The sequence below is a fragment of the Callospermophilus lateralis genome, chromosome 7 (assembly GCF_048772815.1).
Source record: "Callospermophilus lateralis isolate mCalLat2 chromosome 7, mCalLat2.hap1, whole genome shotgun sequence".
NCBI classification, from domain to species: Eukaryota; Metazoa; Chordata; class Mammalia; order Rodentia; family Sciuridae; genus Callospermophilus; species Callospermophilus lateralis.
This window is the reverse complement of record NC_135311.1, coordinates 63,028,816-63,055,531: the sequence shown is the minus strand read 5'-3', so window position 1 is coordinate 63,055,531 and position 26,716 is coordinate 63,028,816. Positions and strand designations below refer to the sequence as shown.

General features: G+C 36.1%; 1 protein-coding gene across 1 annotated transcript; it reads right to left on the bottom strand.

The window, feature by feature from the left end:
• Positions 1-3,617: 3,617 nt before the first annotated feature.
• On the bottom strand, positions 3,618-24,327 carry Dr1 (down-regulator of transcription 1). The gene is made up of 3 exons (XM_076863482.1): positions 23,329-24,327; positions 13,416-13,579; positions 3,618-6,122 (listed from the first exon to the last, which is right to left on the bottom strand). Exons 1-3 carry the CDS (start codon positions 23,546-23,548, stop codon positions 5,976-5,978), a joined length of 531 nt encoding a protein of 176 aa, XP_076719597.1. The 5' UTR covers positions 23,549-24,327; the 3' UTR covers positions 3,618-5,975.
• Positions 24,328-26,716: the final 2,389 nt, after the last annotated feature.

Here is a 26,716-nt window from a genome sequence, read left to right as displayed (position 1 = left end):
TGTTACAGTCTACTACAGATTCTAGAAATTTATTAGTGACACAAATATGAACTCAATGGCATCTTTATAAGTACAATAGAAGAAGCAAACTTATTAGGAGGTATTAGCATACCCAAGCAATTTTGAGCCTGCTGTATTTTCCTTCAGAAGTTGGAGGAACTTTAGATGCCTTAAAAACAAGCACAGTTCCAGGCATGATGGTACAAGCCTGTAATCCTAGCAACCTGGGAGGCTGAGACAGGAGAATTGTAAGTTCAAAGCCAGTTTTGGCAACTTAGCAGATCCTGTGTAAAATAAAAAAGACTGGGGATGTAAACCAGTAGTAAAGTACTCCTGGGGTTCAATCCCTGGTACCAAACCAAAAACAAAACCAAACCCAAAAAAGGTCTGATTTCTGGTATCCTTTGCAATGTTATCTTGCTTCCTCTATTCCCAACTCATTTAAAAAAAAACCTTCAACCACACTGACAACTTATTTCTGCAAATCTCCTTTTTTTTAACCTGCACTACATCATTACTTAGAGGCAAGTACTGTTCATATAAACAAACAAAAGCAAGAAACATATAATATGAAATGAAAAGGAAACAGCAAGATTCTCTGCATAAGATATGGTACTTCATAAATAAAAAATAAAATACTGTGTATTGTATGTCTATTATTTTTAATGATATGCCTGTGTTACAAGTCTGCCACCCTGGGTTACCAATACTTACATAACAGAGGTGAATGAAATAACATAGGTAAAGTTCTAGAATAAAAAGAGTTGGTGCTCTGTGTTCATGTCATGTTTATTATATATTATAAATGCTCTTTTATACCTACATTCCCACTATACTGCTTTCCCTGTTTCAGTTCTCAATATATAGATCTGTACACTCAAAAATAACACACGTTAGGAACGTGAACAACTATCTGTACACTAATATTCACAGCAGCATTACAATACCCAAGAGACAGAAGTAACCTAATTGTCTATCAACAGATGAATAAAAAAAATGTGATATATATAATGGAATATTATTCAGCCTTATAAACAAAGGAAATTCTACCAGGTGTCATACTGTACACCTATAATCACAGCTAATTGGGATTCTAAGGCAGGAGGATTGTAAGTTCAAGGCCTGCCTGGGCAACACAGTAAGACCCTGTCTCAAAAAGATTTAGGGCCAGGTGCAGTGGCGCACATCTGTAATCCCAGTGACTCAGGAGGCTGAGGCAGGAGGATCATGAGTTCAAAGCCAGCTTCAGCAAAAGTGAAGTGCTAAGCAACTCAGTGAGACACTGTCTCTAAATAAAATACAAAATAGGACTGGGGATGTTGCTCAGTGGTTGAGTGTCCATTTCAATCCTTAGTATCCCCCACCCACCACCAAAAATTAGGGATTTAGTAGTGGTAGAGTGCCCCTAGGTTCAATCTCTAGTCCCGCAAAAAATAAATATGTACACACTAATGACACAGTATACCAAATCTGTGTCAAAATATCTGTGGCTAGCAGCAAGGTGAAAAAAGCAGAAAGCTGGTAGACAGATATATAAGTGGTCTGGACTCTAAGGGGCTGAAGGGATCCGCAGATGTGAAGTTAAGAGCGGCCTGTATGACCGGATTTTCTGAAAACTCATTTTAATCCTGGGCCTATTCTTTTAAAATCATCTGTTTCTATCTTTTTCCAGTAACATTATGTTACTTCTAACAAGGATTCAGTTTCATAGCCTTTCCCCCAGTACACTATCTAAAAAGAAACCCTCACTATTCTAAGGCAGTAATTTTCAACAATGGATAATTTTAGCCCTCTTCCCTGTTCCCAAAGACATTTGGCAATGTCTTGATATATTTTGGGGTTGTCACAACTGGGGGTGGGGCTAGAAGGGGTGCTATTAGCATGTAGTGGGTCTAAGCCAATGTTGCTAATGACCCTACAATGTACAAAATAGCCTCCCACAAAAAAAAAAAAAAAAAATAATGAACGCTAATAATACTGAGGTTGAGATATCCTGTTCTAAGGCTTTATTAAGTTTCTTGATTTACAGTAGTAACGGGTCATAAGTTAAAAATTCTTCTCCTTTTATTCCCTACTTTCTCTTTTCATTTATTTTGAGGAAACTGGATAAGGACTGGTAACACTTTGGTGAGAGGCTGCTTATAATGTTGTCATTCTCTTCACTTTACCTGTGATACTTATTGACCCTGGGTAAGAAGAAAAAGAGAGGGTAGCAGAACAGGACTTCTGGCTAAAGGGCCAGGGTCAGAGAAGGAAACAAAAAATCCAAATTGAAGACAAAAGAAGGCAGTGCCTATGCATACTATCTGGACTGAATACTTTTTTTTAATGGTCACACAGTCATCTTTAAGTTTGACAGATATAATTTAGAGAACTTTATGAGGAAATATCCGTGTATTTATTTAAATAGGTTTTTTAAAACCTAACTGAAAAATTAAATCACATATTTTTCTACAACTCAACACACTACTTATAACTCAACCTATTATTTAGAATTACCTTAAACTTCTATTACATTTGAGGAGCAATAACCTAATGAGTGCATACTACTACTATCAGTAATAAGAACAAATACTTCTATTTTTATTTTCCTCTTATATTAAATAGAAGCAGACCTGCTGTAGAAATATAACTCATTTGATATAATTTAGGTGTTTTGAGAAATCCACTAACATTGTTAGGCCCCTAGACCATTAGGATAATTCATTATTTAGCTACATATTGAAATGGTGCCTTCTTACAAACACTGAGGAAAACGGTTCAACAGCACATACTATAATTAAAAATATGCACACCCCATGACCCAGAAATTCCCCTCCTAGGTTCATACCCACTCACATAAGTAAAAAGTATATAAAAACGTTCTTCACTAGCACTATTCCTAATAGCCCAGAACTAGAAATTCCTCAAATGTTCATCAAAGATAGTATGGATACAATGGATAGTAAATTTTGGATGTAATAAGAAATGGATAAATGGAACACTAAATGCAACAAAGATAATGAAAGAACTACAAATATATGCAACTATATTGGTCAAGGTCACTTTGGTAGATTAAATAATAGCCTCCAAAGATGACCAGATCCTAATCTCTAGAACCTGTGACTATCATTTAAAATGGTAAGAGACTTTGCACATGTGATCAAATTCAGAATTTTGAGATGGGAGGATTATTCTGAAATATCTGGAGGAGCCATAAATTCCTTTCAAGGTTAAAAAAAGTGTCATAAATGTAAGAGAGAAGAAAGATCTGACTATGTATGAGAATATGATGTAGGAATAGCAGAAGACACATGGAAGAAGGGGCTATAATCCCAGTAATGGCAGTCATTAGAATCTGAAAAAAAAACATCAAAAAGGATTCTCCTCTCACAATCCTAAGGAATCAACCTTGTGGATACCTTGATTTTGACCTAACGAAAGTCCTGATTTAGGACTTCTCATCTCTAGGACTGTATGAGAACAAATTCGTGTTGCAGGCAAAACTAATCTATGATTTTAAGTGAGAATAGTAGTTACTTCTAAGGAAGAAGAAGACAGTATTAAGGTAAGGGCCCAGGTGCTTTTAGGTTGTTCATAATGCTCTGTGTCTACTTAATCTGAGGGCTGATGCTGAATGTATTTAATTTGTACAGACCTTTATTTGTGCACTCTCCAGTATGTATATAGGTATATGCAATTTTAAAAATTGGTGCCTTTTTTCAATGCTTATCAATCTTACAATCTGCTGAAAAAGATAGATATTCAAGGGGATGGAAAAAAATCTTTACTAAATGACAATTTTATTTCTCAAAAACTCTGAAGATTTTGTTTTTGTCTCCAAAGACTAAAAAGTTTTAATGACTGGCAACATATAACAGTAACTTTTAAAATGCTAAAAATAAAATACTGCTTAATTAGTTTTGTTATGCCTTGCTGTAAATTACAAAAACACAAGTAAAATCACATTTTCTGAAATAACAGTAAACAAACAAGAAATACACCAAATGACCAAAATGTCTTTTTGGGTCTAACATTCCTGAAACTAGTAAAAATAGTGATAGATATCTCCCTATAGATCATTAAATATAAAAACAATTTATAAAACACATCAGAATTTTATTGCTTGAAGAATACAGCATATGAAATCACAAGAATGTCAAAATGAAAAGTCATAGGCTTCAAACATATAATACATTATCAGATGCAGTAAAATATTAATTAACCTGAACGCTGCATCAGAAAGAAAAAGGCATGGAAAAATATCTAAGTTGTTTACTTGAGAAATAGATACACTCAAAAAAAAAAAAAAAAAAAAAGTATAAGAATGTTACAGTACAAATTGGAAAAGCCAATACTTATTAACTTATTATTTCTCTAGACTAGACTACCTTTGGTACTTAAACTTTTTAAAAAACAATTCCATCTCATCCAAACGTACTTCATGGATATGACATCCAGGAAGTAACTTGAAGTAACATTCGGCAAAACTATTAACCTTTTTCTTATATGGGGGAAGTGTATTTGATACGTATACAACGATGTTTCCCTTTTTCTAAAATGCAAAATATGATTAAGACATCTAATACTTACAAACTTTACTTATTTAGCTCTCCAATTAAAATTGGAATCATGGCAGCTAGAATCTATTTTTGGGCTTGGGGAATATAGAAATTTAAATGATTTGGCAACTGACATAGGAATTTAATTACTTCATGTTATTTTAAGTAGCTTTTCCTTTCTGTTTCCAAAATATAATGTGCCATTTTTCCTCCAATATGCTGAATTCCTATAATAATCAATACTATACTTTATTTATTGGAATCAGATTAAAGATTCGTCCCTTTAATGAGCAAGTTGAAACTATTTGTTTCGTATAGAGCTGATGAATTATGACACTTTCTTTAAAAAGAATCAATTTTTTAAAGCTATTACTCAATTATGATGGAGACAATGTCATTTCAAAAGGTAGCAATGGGATTCTCTAGGCCATCTAGTCAAGAAAATGTAAATGTAATGCTAAAAACAATAAGTAAACTACAACTACAAGTTAAATTTTTTAAAAAGCCCTCTTTCATAGCAAGCATATCCATTAGCTTTCATTTCTTTTCCCTAGCAAAGGTCTGAATATTCATGAACCTCAGTTAAACCAACGGAACCAAGCAATTGTTTCACAAGTCCCACCTATATACTTGAACAATATAAACATGAATGGACTAAGCAAGTAATACTATAACAAGTATTGAACTGGAGTGAAATAGTAAGAATAATGACAGTCTTCAAAATTGGGCAGTCTTTGAAATGTAATAGTGTAGCTCAAGATAAATTATGCTATAATAAAACTAGCTTTCACCTCTACGCAAAACAAAACAAAAAAACATAACTCATCAAATTTATACAACTACTATTGAACACACTCCCTTCCTAGTTTTTAAATGTCTTGTATTGAGAACTCTCTAAATAAGTATATTTATCTGAGCATGTTTATTGCCTGTGTATATACTCATTTTAAAAGACAAAAAATTCAGATAATACATAACTGAACTCTTTTTTTCACCAACCTGATCCAATTTATTCTGCATCACACTGCACCCCACCTCAATTTAAAATTCCCAATTTTAATTTGGTTAAAAGGGCAGAGGAAATGCAAATGCAGATTAAGAACTTCTTTATAAATTCCACTGTATTTTTATAAACTTGAAGTTTTTGTAACACTGTTTATTGATCAAATAAAGGGCTCACTGCTATCTAAAATTTCATAAACGCCATTAAAAATTCAAAATTGATATTCTGAACCTTAAATTTTCAATAGTTCAAAGATACAGTTTTTACATGTATAGCACACAATAGATGAAACTTAACAGCAGACATCCCTAGAATACCAATTGGCAAGTCCACCAAGATGTATACAAAATTACAGATAAGCTATTTCTTTCACTGTTTTGTTGTGCAAGAAAAAACATTTATAGAAGAAACACAAACTCAGCTGGTGAATTTCAGATATCATCATCATCATCTTCATCTTGAGAAGATCCTGCCTGATTGGATGCACTGGCTGAGGCAGCAGCAAGCTGGGCTTGTTGGGCAGCCTGCTGCATTTGAAGCCATTCCTGTTGAGCCAATTCTGCTTGTTGCTGTCTTGCCTAAACATCAAACACATAAAAGTAAATAATCTTTTAACCCTCAATGTATATACTTTGGTTAAAGGTAAAGTAAGCCAATTAACAGACTTAGTTACTATAAACTTGGATATTTTCCAACTACTGTATATTTAAGGTACATCTGGAAAAAAGAACTCTGTGATCTTTAGGTTCAATGAAGAAGTTGAAAAAGTTTACAGAAATCAAAATATTCTTTCTTTGGCTTCTTTCCCTTTATTTAATTTTTCTATCCCCTCATCTGATTACAATTTTGATATAAACATGTTAATATAAAAATTATTTTGTGGCTTAAAAGTTCTCTAGTACAATATCTTTAAGTCTTAGGGGAAAAAAAGTATTACACATGAATGCACTAGCTACCCTGATATTTCTTTCCAAATTTCTATCATAATTCCCTACTCTTATGCTTAAAGAAAAATACAAAACAAAAAATCATAGAACATAAATGTTTCCCAAATTTACACCATACTTTATCTTTGTTACCTTTACTCTTGCTGGTATTCATTTTATTTGAAATTCCCTAATTTTTACCTATGAAATTAGACCCTTCCTTCAAGTCACATTGAAATACTATTTTCTCCTTCTAGTATCAGTCGATGTATAATCAGGAAATAGAAGTCACACTATGGGAACAAAGAATTTAATATAAAGGTTTATTAATTAAGTATAAAGTTGGTAACCGGTAACTGAAAAGATACCAAGGAGATGGCAAATACAGGAAGCAGCTAACAACCCTAAAAGTAGGGAAGAAGCTAGAAATTTTAGAAGTTTAGAGGGACAACCACATGGAACTGAAACTCAAACCTCTGAAGAAGAGGCATAAATTAGTTGGTACTAACATATCTGAGGTTAGAGAAGGACCCAAGGGTGAGATCCACAACCTTGAGGAGGAAGGTGCAGTTATGGTATTAGAGAAAATGCAAACTGGATTCAGTTCTTGCTACAAGACAAACTCATGTAGCCAGGGTGAAGAAGTGTTCCTGGGTTGCTCAAAGGAAATGGAAGCCAAGAGGAAGGAAAAACAACTTGTTACTTTTACTTTTTCTAGCCTTGTAATATCCCTCAAGAGACCCTCCAGTGGCAGGAGATAATGAGGAGATAGATTAGAAAGCAGATGTGGTTTGCAGAGTACAGAAATCCCCTTATCTATAGTTTCACTTTCCATTGTTTTAGTTACCTATAGTTAACCAATATAATAAACAGAAAACTCTAGAAATAAATAATTCATAAATTTTAAATTGTGTGCCATTATGCACATGGTGAAATCTCACATTGTCCAGCTTTACCCCACCTAGAATGTGAATCATCCCTCTGCATATCCATGCTGTATATGCTAACCCACCTATCATTCACTTAATAGCTGTCTTGGTTATCAGAAAAAGTGGCATACATTTTCAAAAGATGGTACCACAGATCATTATCACAACAGATGGAAGAGAGACCTGTATATGGTTAAAGTCAGAGGAAGTGACTAAGGAAAAGACTAAAGGTATAGTAGTTAAAGACAATTTTTATAGTAAGCTTCCTTTTGCTTCAGAAATTAGTTGTGGCTGTCACAAGTTTTTTGTGTGTAGGATTTGGTAATATCTGTGGTTTCAGGCATCACCTAAGGATTCTCTGTAGATAAGGGGAGTGGGAAGTGGGGTTGGCATAATATGCTAGGTCTAGTAATAAAACATAGCATAGAAAATGGGTTTTTAGATTAAGATAATTACTTAGCTGGCACACTTTTATACCCCCCAAATCTGATATAATATCTCTGACATGAGATCTCTTTTTCATGAGTTAATTAGCCTTATATTATAGTTTATCTTCATTATCAAAACAGTATTATATTACAATTTTTAGTGTATCTATTTTCTCTCACCTACAAGATATCCTTAGTTTCAAATAAGAACAATATTCTTCATCTTTGTACATCTGCAGCACCATATATATATATATATGTCTAGTATCAGTGGGGACCCATATGTCAATTGAATTTTTTTTTAAGTTGTTCATGGTATTCTTTCATTATCTTTTTTTTTTTTTTTTTGAGAGAGAGAGAGAATTTTAATATTCATTTTTTAGTTTTCAGCGGACACAACATCTTTGTTTGTATGTGGTACTGAGGATCGAACCCGGGCCGCACGCATGTCAGGTGAGCGCGCTACCACTTGAGCCACATCCCCAGCCCTGTCAACAGAATTTTAATTTAAGATTTGTTGACTCAAGAGCCAGAATCAGGTGATTTGGGTGAGGGTGGTGGTAATGAAGTAGAAGAAAAGAAAATAATATTATTATCTTGGAGAATACTATCCAAGCAACCACAGTATCAAAAGTTAATAAAGGAAGATATCTAGGTAAATGGCTATTTTGTTATTAAAAAACAAACAAACAAACCTTGCCAGGTGCACAATGGTACACACCTGTAATTTCAGCTACCTGCAGGCCAAGACAGCAGAATCTCAAGTTCAAGGCTGGCCCAGGCAACTTAGTAAGACCCTATCTCAAAATTTAAAAAAATAGAGTTGGTGATGTGGCTTAGTGGTAGAGTGCCCCTGGGTTCCATCTCTATTTAATACCACAAAAACAAAATAAAACAAAAACTAAAAAAAGTGAACACCTAAGGGGGAAAAAAGTCACTCGATTTGGTGATATCTCTGTGGTAAGGCATAAATCAAACTGCAAGAAAAAGTGGCATACATTTCCAAAAGATGGTACCATAGATCATTATAGCAACAGATGGAAGAGAGACCTGTATATGGTTAAAGTCAGAAGAAGAAGAAGAGACTAAGGAAAAGACTAAAGGTATTTAGTAGATAAAGACAATTTTTACAGTAAGCTTCCTTTTGTTTTAAAAATTAGAAACCAGCTATTCTAATAACTATTTCTACCTATTTATAAAGAAATAGGCACACAGTTCTAATACATAGGCATATTTATTGTTAGCTTGGCCGTGGCACACACCTCTAATCCCAGCAACTATGGAGGCTAAGGCAGAAGGATCCCAGGTTCAAAGCAAGCCTTAGCAACTTAGTGAGGCTCTCAGAAACCTAATGAGACTGCCTCAAAATTAATTTAAAAAGAAATTGAGATATAACTCAACGGTAAAACACCCCTGGGTTCAATCCCCCAAACAACACCCCCAACCCTGCCAACAGAAATATTTATTTTTATGGCAGGAATACTCAAAGAGTTCAAAAGAGACTGAATGTTTCACTAAAAACATTTAAATGTTCACAAGAAAACTGTGGGGGTGGGGAAGGTGTTAATTTAATCAATTTGAGAATACCTACTCTGCATAATTTTGTGACAGAATAAAATTTCAAAGAATTTAACTCCATTAAAGCTTTATCGAAAAGGTGCTTGATTTTATAGTTTATTCAATGATCTCTAAAAGTATGTGTTATTTATATTTCAAACTTCACTGACTGTTAGGTACCATGATTCCATATAAGCTTCTATATTTTGCTCTCTGAACACATTAAAAATTGTTGTTGACTAATATATTTGTATGCATTTCCAAAACTTCTTATTTTCAATGGTATTTACTATTTCTTTCTCTTTTGCCTTCTACCCAACCGTCCCAAGTACTTATCTTATTTTTTCCCTCTTATTTTTTATTGGTGCATTACAGTTATACATACTTGTGGGATTTGTTGTTACATATTTGTAACACACAACTTAACAATATAATTTAGCCAATATCATTCCCCAGTAGTTCCCTTTTCTGCCCTTCTTCTCCCAAGTATGTATCTTCTAAAATGAGGATGTGGGGGGAAAAAAAAAGGTATATACTTTCTAATTCACTGCTTCTTTTTGGAAATTTTCATTATGTGTTAATGTTCTTTTATGTTTGTTTTGGCTTTTTTTTTTTTTTCCTTTTGAGTACAGGGGGATTGAACTCAGGTGCACTTGACCACTAAGCCACATCCCTACCCCTATTTTGTATTTTGTTTGGAGATAGGGTCTCACTGAGTTGCTTAGTGTCTCACTCTTGCTAAGGCAGGCTTTGAATTCATGATCCTCCTGCTTCAGCCTCCCGAGCTGTTGGGACTACAGGCATGCGTCACTGTGCCTGGCATATGTTAACATTCTTACTTCCACATGATAAAATTATTAATTTATACTTAACTTCAACCTTGATATATTAAAGTTCTCCCCTTCCAAATATCTGCAGTTAGCTTAAAATGAGGTTGTCACTGTGTTACTATTTGAATAAAGTGTAGAAGTAAAATTAATTTTAAAAGATACATTTACTTAGTTCCTTTCATACTAAGAACTTAAGAACTTTTCTCCAGGGAAGAAGTACTAGGTAGCTGCCACAATTTTACCTCTCTGCTGATCTTCTTCATAAGAATAAATACTAGGAATCTTCACCCACAAGCCAGAGTAAGAATTAAGGGAGATAAGAAAGAGGAATTAGGAGCTGAGGTTGTGGCTCAGTGGTAGCGCGCTTGCCTAGCGTGTATGACGCACTAGGTTCGATTCTCAGTACCATATACAAATAAATAAAATAAAGGTCCATCAAAAACTAAGAAATATTAAAAAAAAAAAAGAGAGGAATTTAAAAAAGCAGATTATCAGGGGCTCAGTGGCAGAGTGTTTGCCTAGCATGTGTGAGGCACTGGGTTCGATTCTTAGCACCACATATAAATAAAATAAATGGTTCATTAACAACTAAAAAAATTTTTTTTAAAAAAAAGCAGATTATCATGATAAAGAGGTGAAGACAGATATAGAGGTGAAGACAGACGATTATTTCATTTATCTTTCTGCCCTGGCAAGGATAAATCAAACTCTATTTAAACTTCCAAAATAAATTTACGTAGAAAATGGTGACAAGCCATATATGGTGGTACACACCTATAATTTCAGCAACAGGGGATGTTGAGGCAGGAGGAATGCAAGTTCCAGGCTAGCCTTGGCAACTTAGTGAGACCCTGTCTCAAAATACAAATTAAAAAGGACTAGGGATGTAGCTAGCTCAGTGTTGAAGTGTCCCTCTGGATACGATCCCCAATATAAGAAAGAAAAAAAGAAAGGAAGAGAGAAAGAAAGAAAAAAAGGAAGGGAGGGAGGAAGGAAGGAAGGAAGGAAGGATCTATTTCCTAAGTTGCAAATGAACATAATAAAATTTACATTATTTTATTAAAATCTTGCAAGGTATGTAAAGAATCTAGCAAATCATCTTCTTTCTTTCATGTATATTTAATTTGGCGCCCCCTAGTGATCTCCAATAGTAGAGAATCAATAAAATAATAGCTGTTTATGTTTTTAAAAAACCATCACTCCTTGGCAGGGCACTGTGGCGTATACTTGTAATCCCAGTATCTCAAGAGGCTGAGGCAGGAGAATCACAAGTTCAAAACTAGCCTTGGCAATTGAGCCATGCCCCAAGCAACTTAATGAGACCTGTCTCAAAATAAAAAATAAAAAAGGGCTGGGGATGTGGCTCAGTGGTTGAGAACCCCTGGGTTTAATCCCTAGTACCCTCCTGCCCTGGCAAAAAAAATCATCATTCTTTCTTTGGTACCTCATATTCATATGTATTATAATATAGATTATAATATAATTTGCATGTGTTCAGGATTGCCTTAGAGGCTTTTTCCTCTTTTGTACCTATTTCATAGGTTCTTATGATTAAATGAGATAATAAAGGTAAATTATTTGACAATGTAATCAACACATAGGCAAAACTCATTAAATGTTGATAAGTTATATTTTTTACTTGATTAAATGGTACCTCATGCCTAATGCCCAATAAAATAAATTAAAAAAAAAATATATATATGACAAATAGATTTTTTTTGGTTTGTTTTTGTACCAGGGATTGAACTCGGGGGCATTCGACCACTAAGCCACATCCCCAGCCCTACTTTGTATTTTATTTAGAGACAGAATCTCACTGAGTTGCTTAGCACCTCACCGTTGCTGAAGCAGGCTTTGAACATGAGATCCTTCTGCCTGATCCTCCTGCCTCAGCCTTCAGAGCAGCTGGGATTACAGGCCTACTCAAATGCTTTTTTTTTAATATTTTTTTTTAGTTGTAGATGAACACACAGTATCTTTACTTATTTTTATGTGGTGCTGAGGATCAAACCCAATGCCTCACACATTTGAGACAAGTGCTTTACCACTGAGCTACAGCCCCAGCTTCAAATGCTTTTTTTTTTTTTAATATTTTTTTTTAGTTGGGTAGATGGACACAATATCTTTATTTATTTATTTTGAGAGAGAGAGAGAATTTTTTTAATATTTATTTTTTAGTTTTCGGCGGACACAACGTCTTTATTTTATTTTTATGTGTTGCTGAGGATCAAACCCAAGGCCCCACACACATGAGGCAAGCAAGAGCTCTACCACCGAGCTACAACCCCCACTTCAAATGCTTTTTCATGTAAACCAAACTAATATAACTGCAGGAAGACCAATTATGATACTAATTTGAAAGAGTTCGACTAAAATGATACTTCTCAGTTCTCTAATGGCTATTATAGTACCTAATGAAAAATCTCACTTGTATTCAACCCCAAACTATCTTCCAATTTCTTAAAAAATAAAAAAAGTAACAAAACAACAACAAAAAACTAGCCTTGCCACCTCTACCTCCTTTTGAAAAACAGAGATACTAGTGCTAATCCTTAATAGAGTAGAAATGAGAACTACAAAAGCAAGAAGAAAACTTTTCTTCCTTTTTCTGCTCTATTTATTAGTTCTTTTTTTTAATGTTTTTGTTAGTTGCAAATGGACATATTACCTTTATTTTTTACGTGCTGCTGAGTACTGAACCCAGTGCCTCACACGTGTACAACCTTAGCCCCTATTTATTAGTTCTTTAACAAATGTTAAGATTAGAATGTTTTAAAGGTATAATAAAGACCCAATTTAACTACAAATTAGATGTCAATTAGATTTTCCTTGTATCCTCCTTATCATAAAATCTGATACAGTATTTTCTTGTTAACCCATTCATTTTAAATCTTAACATTTAGGTATACTTTTCAGGCTTTTAAATGATCATTCTGTCTGAAACTACATCAAAGTAAAATCTCAGTATTTATTTGGAGTGGCTCTCTTTAGAAAACAGGTTGCTGTAAATATTTACTTTTATAAAACCTGAGTCAAACTGGCCAGCTCTAAATATCAGATTCTATAATCAAGTGATTAGCCAGAGAAAGAGAAGTCTCTAGACACATATGTTGATTTAAGAAGTGATTTCAGAAACCAGTACAATTTCTGTCAACAAACAGGATAGTATTCAGATGAAATAATTTAAAATGTATCACTTACTTTTGCAAATAATTCCTGTTGCTGTCTTAACAACTCTTCTTCAGGAATGCCAAGGTTTTCCAAACGAGAACTGGCCTTTCTTCTTTTTAACGCTACTGTCTTGCATTCTTGTAGGACTTCTTTTACTTCACTGATATAAGAGCCAAATCCCAAACTTTCTAGAGCTAGAAAAATAAAAATGTGAACGTGATTAAAATATAGCTTTTTTTCCCCACCTATAGAACATGAAGTTTTTCTGTGTGTTTTCTGCCATAAAATTTCCTTTTGGTTCACAGTATTTAAAATTACATTTATAGATTTCTATGTGTTGATTCATACCTTAAAGTCCTATTCTGTATTTTGAGCCAATAATAAAATTTAGGTGGTTAAAAAATATAGAATAAATCAATTTAGTTAATCAGTTTTTGTAGTCTTTCAACAATTATGAACCAGAATGTCCTTGGTAAAGATAACCTCAATTCTAACATCAGGGATTTGCTCTTTAGGGGAAATAACAAATGTGCCCTTACAAATCTATTTTCATATATAAACTGGTTTTAAAGACATGATTTGCAACTTCATTTCAAATGTTAAATTGTTTTCATCAAGCTTCTGTGAAAAAAAATCTTGATATGAAAAAGCAAATTACTACTGTTAATTATAATTAATTAAACCCTTTCCCTATCTCCCACCCTCTTCCATCCCCAACCCCCATGAAACTTGAGAAAGGCATCATTCTGAGTTCTCTCATAACACATCATCACCACATAATTTTTGGTTTCAAAGAGTGTGGGATACAGTAGAAAAATAAGTGAAGACTAGGCAGCCTACATGTTTTCACTTGAATTAATAAACTTTTTTGAAGTGTCAATATAGAAACCAAAACTTTTGTCTTTTTTTTTTTGAATGACATAAACAGTCAAGTATTTCAATAATTAGCCTGGGACAGTAACAAAGAAAACCAAGTGAATGGCTTAATGGTTTCCCACCATATTCACGAAAGTCTGATTTCCTTAACCCTATACTAACTAAGGTTCCAGGATCTAGCCCCTCATATCATGCCATTAAATCTCTGCATACTTCTGCTAAATTCCAACAGGAACCAGAGTTTCCCACATTCCCTGATAACAACAATGCATTCAAGGCACAGATCAAACCCTATCTTCAAATCAAGTTTGCCTGATCCTCCCAGACAGATGTAATCTACCCATTTTGAAATCAAACAGATGGGGGATGTGGTTATGCCTCAGTGGTAGAGTACCTGCCTAGTAAGTGTGAGGCACTGGGTTTGAGTCTTAGTACCACATAAAAATAAAGGTTTAAAAAAAAAAAAAAAAAAGAAAAGAAATAAAGCAGATGTAGAACTGAAACCTAGGTGACAGTATTTGTACAGCCTTAGAAACATTGCTTAATATCTCTAAGCTTCAGTTCTTCCACCTATATAATAAGAACAGCATCTATATCATAATCTTCTTATAATCAGAGGCCTTATAGTGGTTAAGTATGTAGGCCCTTGAAGTCAAATTGCCAGGAACTGACTCCAAACTCTATTTCATGTTGGTATATGACTCTAGATAAACCCCTTCACCTCTGTGCCCCAGTTTCCTCACCTCTAAAAAAGAATAGTATCTACATATCATTGGATCAGGAGGCTGTAAAGAATAAATGAATATAAATATAAGCTTAGAACAAAGGCTGGCCCCACAGAGAGAACAAGATAACATATTTATTATTACAGCTTTATTAGTGTTAGGATTATAGGAATCAACAAGTAATTGACACAGGCATTTTATAAAATGTCTGGCACATAATAATCACTCAAACAACTTGAAATGTTTTCCCTCTATTCTTTTTTCTCTTAAATCTAAAGACAACCTGGTGCTTTGACACAAACCTCAGGAGTCTGAGGCAGGAGAATCACAAGTTCATAGCCAGCCTCAGCAACTTGGCAAGGCCCTAAGCAATTTAGCAAGACCCTTGTCAAAAATATAAAGGGGTGAGGGGATGTGGCTCAGCAGTTAAAGCACCCCTGATACCCCCCCCACAAAATCATCTAAAGGAGAAGCTTAATAAGTGTACAGGACCTAAACAGCTAACATCATCATATTAATCAAGTCAAATATATTTATAATTTCAAATATTAAATTTACAGAACTAACAAATCAATACAATAGAGAGACAATCCTTCAAGATGGCACAAATTACTAGACATTAAGAAAATCCAGCCAGGTGCAGTGAAGCATACCTGTAATCCCAGCAACTCAGGAGGCTGAGACAGGAGGATTGCATCTTTGAGGCCAACCTCAGCAACTTAGAGAGGCCCTCAGCAATTAGTGAGACCCTGTCTCAAATTTTATTTTTTATATGGGGGCTGGGGTTGTGATTTCAGCAGTAGAGCACTTGCCTCGCACATGTGAGTACTGGGTTTGATCCTCAGCACCATGTGAAAATAAATAAGCAAAACAAAGGTATTATGTCCATCTACAACTAAAAAAAAAATTTAAAAAGATTTTTTAAAAAAACTGCATTGACCTTAATCTAAATTTTAAACACATTTTAGCTAATAAATATTAAGAAGTGAATATAGTATTCTCCCCCCCCCCCAATACTGGAGGTGAAATTCAGAGGCAGTTTACTACGAGATACACCCCCCTGGCCCTTTTTAACTTTTATTTTGAGATGGAGTCTTACTAAGTTACCCAGGCTAGCCTCAAACTTGTGATGCTCCTGCTCAGCCTCCTGAGTCACTGAGATTATAAGCATGTACCACCACACCTGGCTGGAGAGAGTATCTTTTAAACAGTGGGATATTTTACATCATTTGTAATCATTCCCATTTTACACAAATGAGAATTTTAAAAGATAAACACAAATGGCTCCTAAAGAGGGCCACCATTTAAGATTGTACGTGTTTTTTAAATTATACAGTAGTATCATACCTAAGGAGGTTTAGTTGTACTGTAAACATCATATATTTGTATATGTTTATTATACCATTTTTTTTTCTGGCAGACTAGTAAAGGTTTTTTTGAACTTGAACAAAGGAAACTTATTGTTGATGGTCTCACTAAGGATCTTACTAGAGTGAAAGTAAAAAGAGAGAAATTAAAAAAGCAAAACAAAACAAAACAAAACAACTTGGGAGTTAAACAAATACACATCACTTGTTTCCCAGAAGTCTGACTGCTACCCTCTGCCATGTATCTTAAAACTACACCCAGAAAAGTCCACGGGAAAAAAATATTTAGCACATTTTCAACTTGAAAGACACATAATAAGGCAGCTACTGAAAAAACATAAAAAGGTAAAGACTTCCCCAAGCAACAATCATCTTAATATAGGCTTATTTCACAAAAGTAATACACTCTTGAAAAGTTTTGTTATAACATGAATTTGTTGGATGACTATACTTCAAATGGATAAAGCACATTTTTCATTCAAAATAGTATGATATATAGTACCTTTTAAAATATATAAATCAGTATTCTCTATTTTCTTGTTTGTGGGGATGGAAGAGTGTGATGCGTTTCATTTAAAATACATTATAAGAACATAGGTCAAGGGCAGGGGTTGTAGATCAGTGGTAGAGTGCTTGCCTAGCACATGTGAGGCATTGGGTTTGATTCTCAACACCACATAAAAATAATGAAATAAAGGTATTGTGTCCATCTACAATTAAAAAAAAAAGATAGGTCAAAATGACTTCTTGACTCATTAGTCTAGCAAAAGTTTTTAAGACTCTGAAGAATCATATACTTGGAAAGGGTGAGGTGGAGTTGAACTACAGAGATAGGCACTGGGGACTTAGGTACTACAGTTTAAAAAAATAAAGGAGTAAGTCGCATTTAAAATACTGATTCTCTAATCTGTCTGAGAAAGACTTTTCTTTACATGTAGATTTCATATCACTTCATCCTTTTCACTACTTCTTGGCCTTCCTCTAATAGGTGTCAGTTTCTTCCTGTTTCCTTTTCGTCCTTTCTGAACCTTCTCCATTTCCTTCCCACTTTCATCTACCTCCCAGGCAGCCAGTCCTGCATGCTAAGTGTGTGAAATGACTTCACTTCCATTTCATCTTCAGAGGGTTTTAGAGGATACCTGGAACTACTCCCTTCCCCTCTACTACCCCCTCCTCCAGAATGCCAAGGGGCATGCAAAAGGCAGCCAGTTATGATGGGAAGACAGCAATGTCTAGTTGCAGCTGAACTGATTGTAGATGTCCTGGAGATATTGTGAGGAAAACAGGACACTCTTCATCAGAACCCAGGTGATCATAAATGCACACACAGATGCACTCAGAGCTGCGTCCTCAATTCCCTAACCTGCTTAGGTGGAGCAGGCAGGCTGGTCTGATGACTCTATCCCTGGTGCTCCCTTAAGGGAAAGGCAGGACTCAGGCACTGCTCTGAGTAAGTTGCTGGGGTGGTCAAACTGGTGCTGCCCCTGGCATAACCACTACTCTACATTTTTGGTTTTTTTTTAAGAAACACAATAAAGAAGGGTGTCATTTTGGACTCTGTCATTCAGGTAGTTGCCAATTCTTCATCAGAAGAGGAAACACATCCCTTACAACCACTCTGTATTCTTTAGCCACCTTGGCCTCCTTCAAACCAAAGTGTGGCCTTTTTCTTCCTATTTAGTTTTCTTCCTTTACTCCCCTTTTTGTGCTTAATGTACTAAAATAGTTGCTGTATATTTTACTTTCATAAACTATAAAAAATGACTAAATGGTTAAACTAGACTTGCAGGCCAATCTTAAAACGGGGGCGGGGGTGTGTTGAGAGTGGGATGAGGAGAAGAAAAGCTGTTTTGATATAAACAAAACAACTGCACTTTGGGTATGTTTTGATATTTTTCTAAGGCTAGAGAAGGTAGGCAGGTGTTGGGATGTCCCTGTAAATTAGTTCCAGAATGAGGTCTCCCCCCCCCCTCTCTCTATATATTATATCAATAGAAATGTCTGACTCTTATAAAGGGACATTAATAGCTGCTGCAGGTCCTGTTGGGAAACCCCATGTACAATTCCCAGTTTTTTGTGTTAGTGTGGGAGACCTTTTGGTTCTTGTGTTTGGATCTCCTTTGGATTTTTTTTTTTATATTAATTTTTAGTTGTAATTGGACACAATACCTTCATTTTATTTATTTATTTTTATGTGGTACTGAGGATTGAACCCAGGGTCGCACACATGCAAGGCGAGCACTCTACCGCTGAGCCACAACCCCAGCCCTCCTTTTATTTTTTTAGTTGTTGATAGACCTTTATTTTTTATTTATTTATATGTGATGCTGAGAATTGAACCCAGTGTCTCACATATGCCAGGCAAGTGTACTACTGATGAGCCCCAGCCCTGTATCTCCTTTTTATGATTGCTATACCAACCCATGTCTTTCTGGGGAGGGGTGAAAAGAGATTTGAAAAAAAAAAAAAAAAAAAAAAAAAGTTTAGAAATTAAAAAAAAACATCCTCCATGATATCACTATTCCTGGGAATCTAATGAGATAATGGCAGAGAAGGTATTTCTGGGAATTGTACATGGGGTTTCCAATACACCTTCTAATGGCAGAGTATAATTCACCATCTACATCCTACCTATATCTACCACAATGTCAAGCAAGTGCTTAGCAGTTTTCAATAAATAATTGTTGAGTGGTAGAAGCAAAACAAAAACAAAAGATTTGGGCTTGCTGGGGGTAGTGGTATATTTCTGTAATCCCAGTTTAGGAGGCTAAGGCAGGAGGATTACAAGTTCAAAGCCATCCTCAGCAACTTAGTAAAGCCCTAAGTAACTTGGTGAGACCCTGTCTCTAATAATATATACATATATACATATATACATATACATATATATATATATATATATATATATATATATATATATAAAAATATTTTTTTAAAGGGCTGGGGATGTGGCTCAGTGGTTAAGCATCCCGGAATTCAACCCCTGACACAAATAAATAAATAAACAACGATGTGGGCTCAATAGTAGATTGCTTGCTTAGCATGCACAAGGATCTGGGTTCCATCTCCAGTACACCTACCACAAATTATCAATTTTAAGAAAAAGAATAATAAAAATCCAACCTTGAAAAGCACCTGATATAATAAATTATATCGTGCAAATTACATGTGTCCCTTTGGCAGGAAAATCTACATGAATGACTATTTAGAGAATACAATATATCATTCTCCTTCTTCATTATTACAACTTCTCTGTAATCATGCAGATGCTCTAATTTCAAAATTGCTTCCCACCTAGTTTCCAAAACAGATTATGATTTAGGCTTTGGAGCAAAGCTACTCAAAGTGTGGTCCAGAGACTTGCATCAGATGTGCTTGTAATGGCTGCTGCTTGAACTGCATGCAATGAGTTAAGAATGGAAATTCAAAATAAGCATTTAGGAATGTTTATAACAATCTGACAAAGTAATTTATGTTTATTGAACCTAATAACAAAAAAGCACGTTTTAACTTTATGTATGCTTTTCATTTTATTTTTCAGGGATCTATTTTTATTGTATGTTACAAAAGTACCAGTGTAAGAGGGACTAGACTTTTAAAAGGTCTTTAAAAGTCATTAGCAAGACCTGTCTCAAAAAAAAATAAATAAATAAATAAAAAGACTGAGGTTACAGCTCAGTGTTAGAGAACCCCTGGGTTCAATTTTCAGAACCATTTAAAAAAAAAAAAGCTTGAAAGCTATAACTCACATCAAATATTATTTATACATAAGTGGAGAGACCTTAATTAACAGATTTGCTTAAGGCCAAAGAACTTCCAATGTAGATTCTTACAGCCCTTAAATTCTCAAATGTCAATTCATTCCATAACACAACAGAACATGTTAGAACTCTTTATAGAGTATGTGTTCAGCAGGACCTGGTGGCGCATGCCTGTAATCCTAGCAACTCAGGAGGCCAAGGCAGGAAGATCTCGGGTTCAAGGCCAGCCTCAGCAGTTCACTGAGACCCTGTCTCAAAATAAAAAATAAAAAGGACTGGGGCTGGGCTTGGGATGTGGCTCAAGTGGTAGCGTGCTCGCCTGGCATGCATGAGGCACTGGGTTCAATCCTCAGCACCACATAAAAGAAAATAAAGATATTGTGTCCACCTAAAACTAAAAAATAAATATTAAAAAAAAAAAGAAGAACTGGGGCTATAGCTCAGTGGTAAAGAGGATCTAGGTTCACTCCCCAGTACCAAAAAAAAAAAAAAAAAAAAAGAAAGAAAAAGAAGGTGTTCACACAAAAACAGTAATAAAACAATTTTAATAGCTTATAACTTCCTCTAGATATCTATGATTTCCAATATCAAGTCTACTTTCTTACACTCAAATAATCAAAACAGAAAAAAAGTTTTAATTAAATTACTGTATTTCGCAGATTTAATGGTTGATAAAATTATTTCAGCCTTCATTTGCATTTAACAGAACTGCCTCGGAATGCTTAAGGTGCTCAGTTAAAGCCAAATCACACTGAACAAGGGAAATGGCCTGAAGCAGTCTAGTTAATTAAACTTACTGAAGGCCCAAACTTAAACATGTGAGAACCATATCACTTTAAAATGTATATTGTTAATTGTTATTATAAAATTATTATTAGCAAGACCCTGTCTTTAAAAAATAATAAAAATAAAAAACACTAGGAATATAATTCAGTGGTAAAGTCTCCGTGGCTTTCAATACCCAGTTTAAAAAAAAAAAAAAAATAGCAACATTACAAGAAAAAAAACTGGAGATTTTTCTTTTCTTTTTTTTTTTGGTGGTGTTGGGAATCGAACCCAAGGCCTTGTGCATGCAAGGTAAGCAGTCTACAACTGAGCTACATCCCCAGCTCTGGTAAATTTTTAAGACTGTAACAGATCAACACCTGATTTTTTAAAATTAACAGACTGTTCTCATTACACACAGCAAAATTTTCTTTCACTGTAACTTTCTGACTCATACTGAATTTAGCATGTTCCAAAGTTGAACTATTTAGCATACAGCTTGCTACAGCTGCACTTTTATTCCATCATGTCAATCAGAAATCTAAATATAACCTAGAAAAGAATAAACTCTTCCCAAGAAGACAGACTGTAATGTTATTAGATTTTTAAACAGATGCCCACTTTTGTGCTGTAAACAAATGTAAGCAGATCCTGTTGAAATCTTCTGCAATTTTCATTAAAAAGGGAATGTTGATATAAAGTTCTTTAAAAAAAAAAATACATATAAAACTTGTGGATGAACACAATACCTTTATTTATTTATTTTTATGTGGTGCTGAGAATCAAACCCAGTGCCTCACATGTGCTAGGCAAGTGCTCTACCACTGAGCTACAACCCCAGCCCAAAAGTTCTTTTTTGAGTTGTAAAAGGAACTTATAGCTATTTGTGTTGGATAATCTTGTGAAAGATTAATGACAGCAATCACACATACTATGTAAAAATTAAAACACATGTAGAAAAACTGACAACTCGGTTTTCACTTGCTTTTCAGCACACTAAACAAGTAGAGGGTAAAAATCACTGTAAGACTCAAATATGCTTCTTTCTAGGGGTTTTTCTTCCTATGTACAAAATGGCAGAAACTATGTGTATTTCCCTACCCCTTGCTGGGTATCCAACCCAGGTACTGGGTCTGGAACATGATAGGCAGGTGCTCTACCACTGAACTACATCGCCAGCCCAGTAGGGAATATTTTAAATCTACCTCCAGGACCCTAATAAAGAATCAAAAATGAAACACTTAATCTTTTGTCAATATTGACAGTAAAATAGTAGACACAGTCAATATGAGCAGATGTGTTCTCCATTTGACAATAACAGGAAAGTTAAACCATTAAAAAAACAACCTGCATACTAATATGGTTAAAATTGAACATGATTTTCTTCTGACTTCAAAAGCAATCAAGAAATTGTTAGAATTTTAATTAGGTTAGTTATTACAAAAAAAAAATTATCACCTCGAATGCAACTTTTTTATAAGGGTATGAAAAGTCACAGAAAGTGTGTTCCAAAACATTGCAACTGGTATCTTCCCTCCCAGAAACCATCAGAATACAGTCTCCCAAATCCCAATTATTGGACTATCCTTTCCAAGATACAGGAGAAGAAATGCCAAAACTTTCAGAAGTGCTTTTCAATAAAAGCTTGAGAGAGTGAAAAAAAAAAAAAAAAAAAAAAAGAATCTACCTCCAAATAGGAATGACAGCAATGATAGGGAAATGTTCCACTAAAAAAGAAAAAAAGCATCCTTTAAATAATCTTTCAATCTAAGCTTTAAAAACTTATCTTTAAAGAACAAAGCCAGCAACATAAAACCAAAAAGAAAAAGAAAAAAAAAATGAAGGAAAAGGAGAACAGCCTTTTTCTTACAGAATAGGAGTGCTTTGGTAACTTGTAGATGAATGTGCCACCATCAAATCATATTTAAAGCGGAAAATATACTTCCTTTATTCAACACCAATAAACTTTACAACATCCAACACACTCATATTGAGTTTTTAAAATTTATGTGTTCAAAAAAATGAATCTTTTCCTCTACATCGTGAAAAGGTCAGGTGGGGAAGACTTTACTCTTGCCTGAAGGTCTTCTGTCTAAAGGAAGAACTCCTGGGTTCTTTCTCAGTTATCATTATCCAAGTTCAACTGCAGGCAGGCAATTCTTGTTGCTTTGAGACCTAGAGATAAATTGTACTGATACCTCTTGTTTGGGGGATAAATGTTGACCTTAATATTTGCATTCCCTCGTGTATTCACTGGATAAAAATTACCCCCAAAATGCTACATAGGTATTTTCTTAAGGCATCAGCTGCCTCCTTGCTTGTGTGGCTTTTTCTTTAACACCTACTTACCAGGAAGAGGAATGAAGGCTTTTTGAAACGAACAAGTTAGGCGACTAGCAAACTGTCCCCCTGTACGCTCATTTAAACCAAATTCCACACAAAGACTTACCTTGTATGACATGCTCTGGTGAGATGGTCTTCTTTTCCGATTTGTTGCAAATTTCATTGGCTTCAGAAGATATAAGGTGAATGAATTCGGTGCAGCAGTTCACCACCAGCTCTCGGGCATCGTTGGCCACCCGGACATTGGGGAGAGTCTCTTTGATCATCTTATTGATAGCAGCTCTGGGGATAGTGAGATCATCATCGTTGCCAGACGAGGAAGCCATCGTACCTTCCTGTCTTTCTAACCCGACTTTTAAAACACTCCCCGGCTCTAGTTCACAACTCCACCGAGATTTCTCAAAAGGTTGCCCTCGGAGTGATCCGAGGGGCGCTCTTAGAAGAGGGTACAGAAAATGAAAAAGGGGGAGGAGCGGACTCCAGAGGGCGAGGAACACTGGACTGAGAGATTAAGGGCGAGTTAGATAAGAGTAAAGTCGGGGGCTTGGAGATTCTGGGGACAGCACTGTCCGACTTAGGGAGGGGAACCGAAGGGTGGTCTGGAAATGTTGAGTGGATGGGGAACCACCTCCTTGTCTCCTCAGAGGGGTGGGTGCTATCGCCTAAGCTGTTCCCAACACTGCTGGCGCAGAGGCAAGATCCAGAGGAACTGGCTTCGCCGCGGTACCGGGCAGACACCCACAGGGCTCGGCTCTACAGAGCCCGAGACTCTGTTGCTGTTGTTGCTGCTGCTGTTGCTGCTGCTGCTGCCTCCGCCGTCGTCGTCGCCGCCGCCGCTGCTGCCGCCGCCGCCGCAAGCAGCCGTTGCCGCCGCCTCAGCCAAACCATCCTTCAGACACCCGCGCCGCCGCCTCACAACATGTCGGCCGCGGCCGCAGCTACAACGGCGGCGGCCGCCTAGGAACGAATACAGTCAAAACCGGGCACAAGGGAAGCCTCAGTGGTGGCAGCTGTGGCCTTTTAGCTCGAATGCAGGTCGTGGAAGCCAAGACTACAGCAACGGTGGTCCCTCCAGAGGCCGGGGAAGGTTTGCTGGAAGCTGCTCCCGACACCCTTTGCGCCACCGGAAGTCTCCCCCAGGTTCCACCCTCTCAGCCAGACCGACTTCCGGGTTCGCCTGGCTCCCTTCCCCCACTCACGCCGTTGGGAACCGCCCGTCTTCAGCGCCAGCATCTTCCGCTTGACGCTGTGCCGGCACGCGCCCCGGATCCCATCCCTTGTACAGGGGCCATAGCTCGGCAAGCGCGCACCTCTAGGCACCGGCGAGGCCCAAGCTCGCTCCGGGGTTGGGCGTCAGATCGTGAAGGCCAGGAAGCGTAGGAAGGCGTGGGTAGATCATCTCTTCCCCTTCGAACCAGAGGAACCCTGTTTGAAGACTAGAGCTCTAGAGTCTTTACTATGAGATTTTCATTTGCATTCTTTTAGGAGCCCGAAGTGGAATTGAAAGTGAGAGGAATTTGGGCCTGACTCAGGAGTGGAATATGGGGAAAGCAGATCCCCATGTGCCTGTGTCTTCGTGGTCTGAAGGAAAAAAAAAAAAAAAAGCCTTCCAAGATAGCTGGCAGACGTCATTTGAATCAAAACTTTCCATGGCCCACCACCAGCAACTTTTTCGTTTATGAGAATTGGAACATTTAAAGATGTGCCACTAGCCACAAACTGCTAAACCAAAAGCTAAAGTCAGATCCAACGTAGTGTAAATACGGAGTATACTCTGAGCCATGTTACAAGGTTCAGATTTAGTTGTTTTTCATGGTGTATAAGGCAGGATGACTCCCTCCCCCGGTGCTGGGAATTAAATCCAAGGCCTCCCGCATGTTAGGAAAGCTCGTGCTAGGCACATCTTTAGCCCTGCAGGGTGACTTCTGAAGGCAAGGAAAAGAATGTTAGAGCGTCTTAAGCAACTCCGGTTTTTCCCATAGTAACTGATAGTACCAACAGCCAGCGTCAGGTTCTTTACGGAAATTGCATTATTTTTAAAAAAGTTTTTTTTTTTTTTAACTTTTTTTTTTTTTTTTTTAAGAGAAAGAGAGAGGGAGAGAGAGAGAATTTTAATATTTATTTTTTAGTATTCGGTGGACACAACATCTCTGTTTGTATGTGGTGCTGAGGATCGAACCCGGGCTGCACGCATGGCAGGCGAGCGCGCTACTGCTTGAGCCACATCCCCAGCCCCTTTTTTTTTAACTTCTTAAAAAATTTATTTCTGGGCTGGGGATGTGGTTCAAGCGGTAGCGCGCTCGCCTGGCATGCGTGCGGTCAGGTTCGAGCCTCAGCACCACATACAAAGATGTTGTGTCCGCCGAGAACTGAAAAATAAATATTAAAAAAATTCTCTCTCTCTCTCTCTCTCTCTCTCCCTCTCTCTTAAAAAAAAAAAAAAAAAAAAAAAAATTCTCTTTTTATGTGGTGCTGAGGATCAAACTCAATGCCTCTCACGTGCTAGGCACCCCAGCCCAGAAATTGCATTACTTTTTAAAAAAACGCCCCATATTGTCATGTGGAAGAAGAGACATTATAAATCGTGGGATGTTGCAATTTCTAAAAAGTAAATGATAAAGGGTTGGGGATGCAAATTTGATGGTTGAGGGCTTGGTTTTTGTTTGTTTGTTTGTTTTTATTGCTCAAGACAATACAATGATCTTGATATACATTTGATTCCAATAGGATATGAATTCTCATTTTTCCACGTGTACAGATTGCAGGATCACATTAGTTATACATCCCGGAGGGCTTGTTTTGAATGCACAAAACCCTGGGTTCAATTGACTGTTCAAAATTTTAAAAGTAAGGGGCTGGGGCTGTAGCTCAGAAGCACTAGATTCTATTCTCAGCACCACATAAAAATAAAATAAAGGCTAAAAAAAAAGTAAAATAATAAACCATTTAAAGCCGTTTAGGCACTATAGTTCATCAACAGATTCATTGTTCTTGATACACTTGATGGCAACTGTCTTGCTGGAAAAAATTTTTGTAAAATGTTTGGTTTTTGAGGAGATCTTATAGTTTATTACTTTTGTTGTTTCATTCGCGGTCCTGGAATTCAGGTTGGAATTTAGTACCTCATGTGAAGTATAGGTTCTACCATTGAGCCCCTAGTCCTGTCTTATTTTTCATTTAACATTTTCTCCAGGACATTTGCTGGGTTCTTCTAAAGTGTAGACACTTGGTTTTTGGTGTTACTAAGTCAAAACCAAATTTCTTTGATTAAAAGCAGCATTTTAATTTTTTTTTCAAAATATGAATGAATGGCTCAAATGTATCATTTTCATGAATTTTTTGTGTGCTTATTATTGGTTTGAATATCATATTGTATAAACTTATCTTGGCTTTAACAAGTTTATCAGTCTGAAAAAAAGCCACCTAGCAAAAAATATCCTCAGTGTTTTCACTAACTCAAATCTTTTTTTTTTTTTTTTAATATTTATTTTTTA